At 44.8% G+C, this 12,573-nt stretch overlaps 1 protein-coding gene across 4 annotated transcripts in view; it reads left to right on the top strand.

The window, feature by feature from the left end:
* The window catches only part of UMAD1 (UBAP1-MVB12-associated (UMA) domain containing 1), a 266,139-nt gene that overhangs the window by 49,366 nt on the left and 204,200 nt on the right, over positions 1 to 12,573 (top strand). For 3 of the 4 annotated variants that reach the window (XM_063100097.1, XM_063100096.1, XM_063100098.1), the window contains exon 2: positions 8,153 to 8,255. In XM_063100097.1, coding sequence (XP_062956167.1) covers positions 8,174 to 8,255 — 82 coding nt within the window. In that variant the 5' untranslated portion in view covers positions 8,153 to 8,173. Of the gene's footprint in view, positions 1 to 5,142; positions 5,221 to 8,152; positions 8,256 to 12,573 lie in introns of those variants that run through there. The other variant, XM_063100099.1, reaches the window with a different exon arrangement.

The following is a 12,573-nucleotide window of genomic DNA, read 5'->3' on the forward strand; positions in this document are numbered from 1 at the left end:
GTTAAAAGACAACCAACAGAGTGGGAGAAAATATTTGCAAAATATACATCTGACAAAGGATTAATATCCAGAATATATAAGGAACTCAAACAACTTTACAAGAAGAAAACAAGCAACCCAATTAAAAAATGGGCAAAAGAGCTAAGTAGGCATTTCTGTAAGGAAGATATCCAAATGGCCAACAGACATATGAAAAAATGCTCAACATCACTCAGCATCCAGGAAATGCACATCAAAACCACACTGAGATACCATCTAACCCCAGTTAGGATGGCTAAAACCCAAAAGACTCTGAACGATAAATGCTGGTGAGGTTGCGGAGAAAAAGGAACTCTCATACATTGTTGGTGGGACTGCAAAATGGTGCAGCCTCTATGGAAAATGGTATGGCGTTTCCTCAAACAATTGCAGATAGATCTACCATACGACCCAGCTATCCCACTGCTGGGAATATACCCAGAGGAATGGAAATCATCAAGTCGAAGGTATACCTGTTCCCCAATGTTCATCGCAGCACTCTTTACAATAGCCAAGAGTTGGAACCAGCCCAAATGCCCATCATCAGATGAGTGGATACGGAAAATGTGGTACATCTACACAATGGAATACTACTCAGCTATAAAAACGAATGAAATACTGCCATTTGCAACAACATGGATGGACCTTGAGAGAATTATATTAAGTGAAACAAGTCAGGCACAGAAAGAGAAATACCACATGTTCTCACTTATTGGTGGGAGCTAAAAATTAATATATAAATTCACACACACACACACACCAAAAAAAACCGCGTGGGGGGGTGACGATATAACAACCACAATTACTTGAAGTTGATACGACAAGCAAACAGAAAGGACATTGTTGGGTGGGAGGGAGGAGGGAGGGAGGTTTCGGTAAAGGGCCACAATAATCAACCACATCGTATATCGACAGAATAAAAATTTAAAGAAAAAAAAATGGAATACTGAAAAAAAAAAAAGAAAGGGGAGAAATGGGAGATATACAGCAGTCACAGAGTCACAGTAGTCACAGGAGCATTTCTGCACTGAACAGGCATGTTGGGGGACCCCTATCTTGGGTCATAAAATAGTCCTTAATTATGCCTGCCTCTTGGGAGAGGAGTCCATTATTCTCCATGCCCATTGGCTCCACCCTCTGGAGTTTCTTCTTTTTCCAGTAATTTCCTTGGCTACTACTGAAGTGGGCACTGGAAAATAGGCCCTCCTCGGGGGCTGAGCAGTTTTCTCTTTCAGCTTCATGTCCATAGAAAATTAGTGCCCAATGGTTATTTTAAATATTCAATAGTCACTAGTCCTTTCTTAATCTAGACTGGTAGTTATCTCCACAGTGCAACTGTCAAAGTTTTGTTGGCTTATCTATGTGACTTAAGCCAGCTTCATGTGTCAGTACTCAGACCTACATTTTTTGCTAGATATAATTCTTAGATTTCCTGTATTTCTCATCTTTTTCCACATTTGTGTGTACCCCCTTCCCCTTATTCATTTGAGGGTGTCTTGGCTCTGTCAGGCTTCATTTGGAGACTTACACCCACAGTCTCTTTTTCGTGAACCATTTTATCACTAGTGAAAGAATTTACTGAATGCTACATTAGTCCTACGGCAAGGTTTTAGTATCAGGTGTGATGATTTTACCCTTGATTTGAACCTTACCTAAGCGTCGATATTAATCAGCTGTTGTTCCTTCAAAGGCCTTCTTGGTTTTATTTTTAAAAAATGAAATGTTTGGGATTGAGAACTAGTTGCCTCTTACAATCTTTTGTCTTTGAATTTGAACTCTATTTTCTTACGTTACTGCTCTCAAATCAACTAGTTCTTTTCTGATCCTAGTTCTTTCCTCATGGGTTTCTCTTTATCTTATTCATTTATTATTGAGTTGCCTTTTTCATCTGATTCCTTGTCTTTTCATGATTTCCTTTTTGTCGGGCCTTTAAAAACTAACGCCACCTTAAGTGATATTACAAGCGGCGCCATTATGGGCCCACAAGGGCGTATTAATGTGGCAGCCTAAGACCTGCGACAGGAGGCAGTAGGGTGGGGGTGTCTGCGGGAACCTTGCCTTAGCTCTTATTGGCCAAATACGCGCTTCCGGGCTCGAGGTTGCAATAGCTAGGCATTGAGACAGGATGCATGGTCTCTTGACCTTTAAGCTGATAAGATTATGTAAAAAACCTCCCTTCCCCATTTGCCTTTAAAAGCAAGTGCTTGTGTGATAATAAACGGAACTGCTCGACAGACCCCCCCCCCCCCCCCCACCCCCCCGCCTCTGAGTGTCCTTTGACTGGGCTGGTTGGGGCCGGTGGTGTGCTCACCTCTTCACGGCTCTCTTACCCCATCTCCTTCCAAAGGGGACAGGAGGGAAAGAGGAATCCCGGGCCATTTGCTTGTGCACCAAAAGGAACGAGGCTAGGGCTGTTCGGGTTGGCCGGCGGCAGACCCGACAGAGTGGTGCCCCATGTGAGGCGTTTTTTAAAACTCCTGGGTGAAAGGCGAGCAAGTGAGGCCCCCGGCTGCTCCGTCCTGAAAGAAGGTCAACGAAGGGTAATCAACCAGAGGAGTGGCCCCCGCAACCGTGGTAGTTGCTGTGAAGTAATCCGCCTGCGTGTCAGGGTGAGTACCATAACAGGGGGAAGTCCCTACACTTGTCTGCCCTGTAGCTCCCTTTGTCCCTTCCTCGCGGGGCAACATGGGAGGTGTGTGTGTGGAAAGAGTGACGAGACAGCCTGCAAGGCTCTAAAGTACATGTTAAAAAGCAGAGGCCTAGAAATATTTGACGAGACAGCCACCAGTTCCTGGCGTCATGTGGTGAAGGTGGCCCCTTGGGCACCTTTGTCCAACTTGTTCTCATATGAGACTTGGGACTGGGTTCAGACCCTGGCCAGAAAGAACGAGATTAATCATGGGCTAGACCCCCCCCTTAGGGTACTCCATCTCTGTCCTAAAGCTTTGCTTCTGTCCCGAGCATCAGGAAGGGGCAGAAAGGGATTAGGCGCAGTTTGATGAGGAGAGAAAAAAGGAAACAAAGCTGCCAATGCAAAGCCCTGAGCCACTGAGTGATACCTATGCCCCTATCCTGTACCTTCCTCTCCTGGCATACTCACCCGACCAAAGTTTAGCCGAAGGAGAAAAAGCAGCACCTGAAGAAGTGGAGGAGGCTAGTCCACCTTTAAAAACATCCCTGGCAGAGCTGCAGGCTTTTCCTGTCATGGCTCGCTGGGAACCCCCAGCCTTCTATAGCCCATGGGGGAAATCAGCCCCTCAGGCCTATCTGGTCAACGTTTCCCCCGGTGGAAATAGGCCGGCCGCTTGGTACCCTTGGGAAGCTCATGACCTTAAAGAGCTGAAAAGGGCTGTGGCAGAGGATGGGCCCAATTCCCCATGGGCAGAAACCATCCTCCAGGGTTTAGCGCACCAACCCTGCACGACCCAAGATTGGAAAATGCTCTGTAAGACTGTCCTCCCCTCCAGATTTGTTTATCAAATTCTGCGCCTTCTTTAGGGAAGAGTGCCATGTGCAGGCAGAGAGAAATCAAGCAGCCAACCCACCCATCCCTGTCAGCATCAGCATGCTGTCTGGAACAGCAGATCAATTTAGTACTGGAATCCAACAGGCTGCTATCCCAGCCCCCTACCAGGACCAGGTTAGGGCAACAGCGTTAGTCGCACGGAAAAAGTTAGCTGAAGGGCCCAGTGAGCCCGCAATGGCCGGGGTCACCCAGCGACCCTCCGAGGACCTTCCCTCTTTCATAGTTCGGGTGGAACAGAGCATACAGAGAAAGTTTCCCCCAGGTCCTCTCTGGGACCACTTTGTAAAAATGCTAGTGTGGGACAGCATGACTGCTGACCACAAGCTTGCCTGTGCCGGGCTCAAAGATCGTTCTATGGAAAAGTGGGTCATTGCCAATAGAGACGTTGGAAGCTACCAACAACAAACGAGGGCCTTAACTTCCGCTCTACAAGCTCAAGCGGAAACCCTTGCAGGTGCTATGACCCAGGCTCTTAGTGTCAGGATCCCTAAGGAGAGCCCCAGCCAACCCTCCCATAGGGGTCAATGTTATGGCTGTGGGGAACAAGGTCATTTCAAAAGGGACTGGCTGGTCAGTTCCGTTGGTTAGAACACAGTGCTGATAAAGTCAAGGGATGCAAGGATTTCTAGCCACTGGAAATGTCCAGGCAGACATTCTTGCCTCTCAGGGCCTTGAAATATATACAATAGATAGTGCCAGCCAACTGCACACTTTAACTCATGTAAACTGGCGAGGTCTACATGCCAGGTTTCCAAATATACCTATTTCACAGCTAAAAAGGATTGTATACACATGCAAGTCAGGCCTTCCTTTTCTGCAAGTAACCCCCTTACAACCGCCAGGGGTCAATCCTAGGGGACTCAAGCCTAATGTGCTGTGTCAAACTGATGTAACTCACTTCCCGCCTTTTGGGAAACTCAGATATGTTTTTGTGTCCGTTGACACCTATTCAGACACGTGTTGGGCCACAGCACACGCAGGTGAAGCTGCCAAGCATGCAAAAAATCACCTGCTGCAGTGTTTTGTCACCTTAGGGCTGCCAGCACAAATTAAAACAGATAATGTGCCTTGTTTTTCTAGCAAAGCCTTACAAGAATTCTTAATACAATGGAACATTAAACATACTACAGGAATTCTCTATAACCCCCCAAGGACAAGCCATTGTTGAATGCTATCACAAATGCCTAAAAAATCAATTATTAAAACAAAAAGGGGGAGTCACCAGCCCTCATCAGCAGTTGGGACAGGCACTCCTAACTTTAAACATCCTAAATTTTTCCAATAATGAACCCCTGTCTGCCTTCCAGAAATACTGGTCAGGTCAACCACCACGCCCGGAAGTCCAAATGCAGTGGAAAGACCCCTTAACAGGCCAGTGGAGGGGCCCTGACCCGTTGCTAACTATGGGTCGAGGGTTTGGTTGTGTCTTCCCCCTCAGTGAGTCAACCCCTATATGGGTCCCAGCCAAAAATCTTAAGTTCTTACCAGACACCCAGGGTACTGAGGACCCTGAGGAGTTTATTGTGTGTATGTTTCAGACTGCATTATGAACCCCATGTGGATGCTCCAAGTGGCCGCCCTCCTCGGGTCAACAAGGACAAGGGCCTCTGCCACCGGGAAAGGTCCCCAGGAGCCAGCCAACCAAACCTGGGAGGTCATACAAGCTGCTTGGAGGTGTCTGTATCACATTAAAAAAAAAAATCACTAACATCACTTTTTGAAGCTGTTTTACAGAATCGACGTGGACTAGACCAGTTGTTCTTACAGCAAGGAGGATTATACGCTGCCCTCAAAGAAGAGTGCTGCTTCTATGCCGACCACTCTGGAGTGGTCAAAGATTCCCTAGCTAAGCTTAGAGAAGGATTAGAAAAGCGAAAAAAAGAACGTGAAGCCCATTGTAATTGGTTCCAAAGCTGGCTTTCAAGTTCCCCATGGCTCACCAACCTGCTGTCCTCCCTGGCAGGCCCCCTAGCATCTTGGGGCCTTACGCCATTCGCCAGGTTGTGTCCCTTATAAGGCGCAACACCAGTTCTCTCGTAATGCTCACCCAGGTGGTAGAGGAGGTGGCCCATAATGAAAGCCCTGACAGCCCTTGGGTCAATATGGCCCTTTAAAAAATCAACGCCAATCTGTAAGGCTCTGCCCCACCCCTGCTTGGCTGGATAGTCAATGACGGGTAAGATTTCCAGAGGGAAACAACCTAAGACAGGCACAGCCACCAGAGGGAATGGAGGCGAGGCTGGGAAGGTTAGCCGCCTCCAGCTGCCTTATTAAAACAAAAAGGGGGAATATGTCGGGCCTTTAAAAACTAACGCCACCTTAAGTGACATTACAAGCAGTGCCATTATGGGCCCACAAGGGTGTATTAATGTGGCAGTCTAAGACGGCGCCAGGAGGAAGTAGGGTGGGAGTGTCTGCAGGAACCTTGCATTAGCCCTTATTGGCCAAATACGCGCTTCCGCGCTCGAGGTTGCAATAGCTAGGCATTGAGACAGGATGCATGGTCTCTTGACCTTTAAGCTGATAAGATTAAGTAAAAAACCTCCCTTCCCCATTTGCCTTTAAAAGCAAGTGCTTGTGTGATAATAAACGGAACTGCTCGACAGACCCCCCCCCCCCCCCCCCCCCCCCCCCCGGCCGCGTCTGAGTGTCCTTTGACCGGGCTGGTTTGGGGCCGGTGGTGTACTCACCTCTCTTCACGGCTCTCTTACCCCGTCTCCTTCCAAAGGGGACAGGAGGGAAAGAGGAATCCCGGGCCAATTGCTTGCCCACCAAAAGGAACGAGGCTAGGGCTGTTTGGGTCGGCCGGCGGCAGACCCGACAGCTTTTGCTTTTTTATCTAATCTTATTTTTCCACCAGTTTTATGGAGATCATGACCCCTTGTCCTCTATAGAGGGTGCCAAACTATTTTCAGAATTTTATTCTGGGTTCATCACTATATCCAGCAAGCTCTTCCTTTGAGAATTTCAGAGGCTGTTCCTTTTCCTTTACTGGAGTGTTTTCACTTTCACATAGCTTGTGTTTTTCTTTTTTTATTCTGTTTTAAAGTGAAAACTGCTAGATATGTTTTGTATCCACAAATCGGTTCCTTTGACCATCTACGCATGTTGGGGTTAATACCGTTCTTGGATCTACAGCTCAAATCAGGGCAAACTACACAAATCCCAGCACAATTCTCAGTTTCTAGAAGGCTTTACCTACTGTCCCTGCTTGATTTACAGGTGGGACGTGTGAAAACTAAAATTTGGAGCACTTGCTGCTACCAGAATTCTTCCTTTCTTTGCTTTCTCGTACATTTTTTGGCTTATGAGGTTCTGTCCTCAGAATGTAATGTATCCTGGCAGGTACCTTTTCTTCCCAGTTGTTTTCTAGAAATTGTTGCCCTGCTTGAGTGTACAAAGATGGGACTAGTAGGAGGAGATGGTGTGTGTGTCTGCTGGAGACCGTGCACAATAATCTCAGAACATTGGGAAAATATAGGAAAAATGGTCAGGGCCCCGCAGATGTTCAGAATCTTGCCAAGCATTTGATGTAAACAGGCATATGCGCTCAGGTGTTCCTTGGTTATCGTCTAGTGCAATTTTGCATGTGCACCCAGGTGTTCTGGGTTATGACTTAAGTAAAAGGATGAGTGACTCTGATCCAAGGTGCCTCCTATTCCTAGGCTGCCTCCCCCGTGGGGGGTGGGAGCGGCATGGGGAGGTCACCACTGCTGCTGGAGGCTGCTGCTGCTAATGCCCCCTGGACCCTCTGCAAGGCCACTGCCACTGCTGGGCATGTAAGCTACTGGACCTGTAAGATGCTGCCACTGAGGAAGCTGAGGACTGAGCTCATATCATCTGTCAACAGCTCCTGGAATCTTAATTACCTAGCATGGACCTGCGTGTGAGGGGTCTGGTGACCCAGTCTGTACAGTGGGTTTGGAGGGTCTGAGCCCTAGCTCTGACAATATAAATGGAAACTTAGTATAACTAAAATGATAACTAAAATAATGAAACATTTTGTCTTTAGTTATGATTTGCCTTACTTTACACACCAACACAAAGATCTATACTGATGGGAATTTAAGTTGGCTGCAATTTTATAATGGGTCAGTCCTTGAGTGTCTGAATCAGGTAACCAACAGTAGAGGATGTGTGAAGTGCCTTCCTTTCTTTTTTCAGGTGGCCTTAGTTTTATAAGGTTTATTTAAGCTAGTTATGGCATAGACAGGAAACCTGGACAGGTTTTTTGTTTTTTGTTTTCCCTCAAACCAGCATCTGTTTCTGCTTTATGATTAATGAGATCGTTCAAAGTTCCGTTGTTATCTGGTGTTGATTTTAGTTTTACATGTAGTATTTTCTTGGGTTATTTTCTGAAACTTCAGAAATTGAGAGAGACTGCATTGTAGACTTCAAGGCGCACAGGATTTTAAACTGGAAATCCAGGTACCTTAACTTCTAGCCTCGTATTTTGGTACCTAGAAAAGGCTCAGGGTTTTAAAAAGTCTGGCAATAGAGTACCTAAAAGTAGTTATTCTGATATCTTTATCTTTGGCTTTTTCCTAAAAAGGGTAAGAACTTTGTAGTTCCATTTGAATTTAACATTATATTGTGTATCGATTTCAGATAGCAGTGGCGGCAGGAGCAATGTTTCACTTCTTCAGAAAGCCTCTGGAATCTAAGAAGCCCTCAGTACCAGACACAGAAGCAGATGGATTTGTCCTTTCTGGTGAGTCTTTTTAAGAAACAAATCATAATTAGATGAATTATTTTTCCTCAAAAAAGTTACTATATAATTATATGATTGATTCTTAAATTATTTACTATTAACTTGAGAGTTAATTTATGTGTATAATTGCAAAAGAAATCTCTAAAGATAGACGTCATAAGTCCCTTGGAATATGGTCAGGTCAGATTCTTCTTACATATTGGTTTGGCTGTGTACTCCAAATTAAATTTATGAAATCATCCCTTTTTATTCATCTGATAAACTAGTGAAACTTTTTAACTGTGGAAAACCAAGTGTCTTGAAGAATTCTTGCTAAATTCAGGTCCTTTCTTATAAATAGTACCAACCTTCTTAAATTAACATCTGAAATTAGGCATCCAATAAATATTTGCTGAATGGAGAAGAGTTTTAAATCTAAATATGTTAGTGTCTCCTAAATGTTTGCTTAGACTACTTTCTATTACAAAATTGATACCTGCTAATTTAAAAGATTTTAGTGGCCTTAAAAATATTTCTTTTGACCAAATATAGTGCTCTTCACAGGGAGAATTCTGAAAAATAAAATACCCCCTTTTCTCCCCCAAGGAAGAAATTCGCAGTCTTTATGTTCTTCCCAGAAATTCTCCCTCGAGGGTGGTGTGGAGTAGCCAAAATCCAGTGTCCCCTTGTGGTATTCATATGTTCCACTCTGGACCTGCTCCCACCAAATTCCGGCTCCTTGTCTGAAATTTGCATTAATTCCTGTGGTGTTCGGTCCCTGGGATGTTTCTCAGCGTCTCCCTTTCCAGATGCTGGTTTCCTACTTCTTACTTCCTTTATCTTGGCCCAGTCAGGGAGGGGTCTGCTAGCATCAGCAAATGCTCTGTATGTACTGAGAAGTGAGGGATGGTCGTTTTAAGATTTAAGGGTGATCTTGTATTTTCAGCTTAGGCCCTCGTCATAACTTCCTTCCCTCTCAGAGCCAGGGCTCATCCCATGCCTCAGACCTCTGCACATTCAGAAGAACTATGGTTGGGTGGGTCTCTGCCTCATCAGTCCTTCTCTTTAGGGTCCACTTGATTACATAGAAGACACGAGTGTTACCTCTCTGGCCCTCTTCCATTTCTTGCCCTTAATCTCTGGGAGACAAGATTAGAGTTTTTCTAGTGGATAAACTTTACTAAAGACTGTTTAATCCTTTCCACAGCCATGTTCTGCCAGGCCTGTGTGTTTTTCTGAATCTGTATTATATGGCCTGGGCTGGGGGCAGTAGCTAGGATAGTCAAAGTTGTTTTCTTTCAGACGTTATTCCGTACACCTGAGGCAAAATAATGGGGCTTAGTCTTTGACCAGGGCCACTGGTTTTTCCTGAGAGCCTTCTGACTGTGATAAGGTGGGGTGCCATGTACATGGCTGCGTATCTGATTCCTCCTTCTTACTATGTCAGGAATTGGTGCCTTGGCTTCCAAGTCAGAACTGGCTCTGTCAACCCCAACTTTAGTTCTTTCAAAGCTGCTGGTGTTGCTTTCCTCTGACCTCCTGAATTAGCCTCCCTAACAGAAAAACTTCAGGGGTGCCTCAGGTCTCCAGTGAAGTTTCTGCTTCTTTAGGAGTTTCACAATACTTTTAGGAATTTGTCCCAGTAAAGCCTGGATATTCAAATTCTGTTCTGTATTCTTCATTTAAAAACACCTCTGTAGTCTTAACACATATGCAGAGAACTTTGCTCTTTTCTGTTGTTCCATGATTAGAAATATATGTTATTCTTTTTGTTATCAAATAGCCATGTAAAGGATGTGAATTGCCCTGGCATCTTTGAGAGCACATACAGTTGCTAATGCTGACCTCGAAAACTTTTTATATGTCTTTTTTTTTTTTTTTTTTTTTTGTCTTTTTCGTGACCGGCACTCAGCCAGTGAGTGCACCGGCCATTCCCATGTAGGATCCGAACCCGCAGCGGGAGTGTCGCCGCGCTCCCAGTGCCGCACTCTCCTGAGTGCGCCACGGGCTCGGCCCTTTATATGTCTTTTTAACATCTACCTTTGTTGCCTGGCAATTTGTAGCATTTCAGAGACCAGTTTTAACCACAGCTGAAATGGCCCCTGGTGTTGCTCTTTCTACAGTCTCCAATTTCTGGTAGCATGTGGCCTTGACCAGACATTCCCTTGCATGTCTTAAAGCCACCCCAGCAGGGGCCCAATTTCCAGGGCATTTTGCCTCAGCCAGTGAAGCTTATCTGTTGTGGACCTTTCCTTTTCCAGGAAAGGCAGTAGCTTAAGAACTCGTCTTTAAGTGAGCCTCAGAAGACACAAACGTCTAAATTTGCTATTTCATGAGGGAATTTCCAGGACTTAACCACAGTCATACACTGCATAATAATGTTTTGGTCAATAACTGTTGTTCCATAAGATTACAATACTGTATTTTTACCTAACCTTTTCTAGGTTTAGATATGTTTAGATACCCAAATACTTACCATTGTGTTACAGTTGCCTCCAGTGTTCAGTACAGTAACGTGCTGTACAGGTTGTAGCTGTAGTGGGTGAATTATGTCCCCCCAGAACTCACTGAAGCTTGAATTGTGTCCCCCATGTTTTATGTATTAGAAACTTGGTACCTACTGTGACTGTTAAGAGGGTGGGAAATCCTATTATGGTAATTGAAAGGTGGAGCCTTGAAGAGGTGATTGTATTGTAGGACCATGCTGTAGTGAATGGATTAAAAATGATGGTCATGGGCATGGTTTTGAGGGCTTTAAAAGAAGAGGAGAGTCTATCTCTCTTTGCTCTCCCTACTTCAACCATCTTGCGGTGTGAGACCCCTGGGTCACTGTTGCCGCCACCACTAGATGGACTTTAGATTTCCCAGCCTCAGAAACCATAAGCATTACATTTTGTTTTCTTTATAAAGCACCCAATTCAATGTATTTTGTTAAAAGCAACAGAAATGGACTAATACAGTAGCCTAGCAGCAGTAGGCTATACCATATAGCCTAGGTGTGTAGTAGGCTGTACCAACTAGGTTTGTGTAACTACACTGTGTAATGTTCACACAATGATGAAATCGCACAAAGATGTATTTCTTAGAATGTATCCCTGTTGTTAAGTGACGCATGACTGTACTCTGTCTGGTAAGCTGTAGGTACCAGCTGCTCCATCTGACACAGCGAAGCTCTAGTGGTACATTTTCCCAAAGGCTGACATGCTGTATTTTAAGGGAGTTTTCCCAGGATGATCTTGGCCTGAGCAGGATTGGTATTGTCCCCAGCACCATGTATCTAGCAGTTGGACAGTCATGGTGAAGAATCACTTCCATGGTAGTTCCAGGATAGCAATTTAATTTGCAGTGCAGCTAGTGCTATATCTCGTTAAAATTATCCAAGCAAGACAGGTCCCTCAGATGTTGTCTGAATCCTCCTAATCCCCGGCTCCTGTATCTGCTGATGCCTGTCTCTGTTTAGCCTCGTTTCCCCCCCAGGAGAAAACACCTACTCCTTTACCTTTTTCCATGAAAAATCCTTGCAGACCTAGTGTTCTATGGGCTTAATTACTCTCCTGAAATTTTGATGGCATCAGTCAGCATCACCTCTTGGCTCTCACTTCTTTCTCTTTCTATCAATTTCACTGGCTCCCTTCTTCCACAGGAGCTTCTCAGAGGTGAAGTACAGTTAAGAGTGCTGACTCTGGAACCAAACCCCTTGGGTTAGGCATCCTTAACACCCCCAGGTATCACTTAGCTGATCTAGAAAATGAATATGATACCGGTTTTCACTCCATGGGGTCGTTGACGGGTTTAAGTGAGTAAATGTCTGTAAAATGCTTAGAATAACCCTGTGAGTGAGGTGGTACTATTATAATGTATACAAGCGAGGACTTAAGATTTCCTAGTTCCTAAAGTGAGCATGTAGCAGATCTGGAATTGCCCAGTCTGACTTCAGAGCCTGTTCTTTAACCACTAAACTTTCCATCTTAAGTGTCATATCATCAGTTTTAATTCTAAGACATTAGTGCTGTTTTAGGCTCTTAAAAAAAAAAATTACATTCCCTACTGGTTGAAAGAGCTGTTTTGTTTTGTTTTTAATAAAATTTTACTGGAAATAGGGGCAAAGATCAACCTTGCTATGAACTGGCAAGGAACTTAGCTCATTCTGTTTGTGTCCAAAAGCCTTATGGAATGTGGAACTTGAGGGTGCTGACCTAGGGTATTTGGTGGAAGAAATTTCTGAGCAGTGAAGCATAAGGAAGCTGCATGGCTACTTTCAGCAGCCTACACTGAGTTATGGCAGAAAAGGCATGACGTAAAGCCAGAATGTATAATGAGAAGGGAAGAAGAGTGTAAA

The sequence above is a fragment of the Cynocephalus volans genome, chromosome 6 (genome assembly GCF_027409185.1).
Source record: "Cynocephalus volans isolate mCynVol1 chromosome 6, mCynVol1.pri, whole genome shotgun sequence".
NCBI classification, from domain to species: Eukaryota; Metazoa; Chordata; class Mammalia; order Dermoptera; family Cynocephalidae; genus Cynocephalus; species Cynocephalus volans.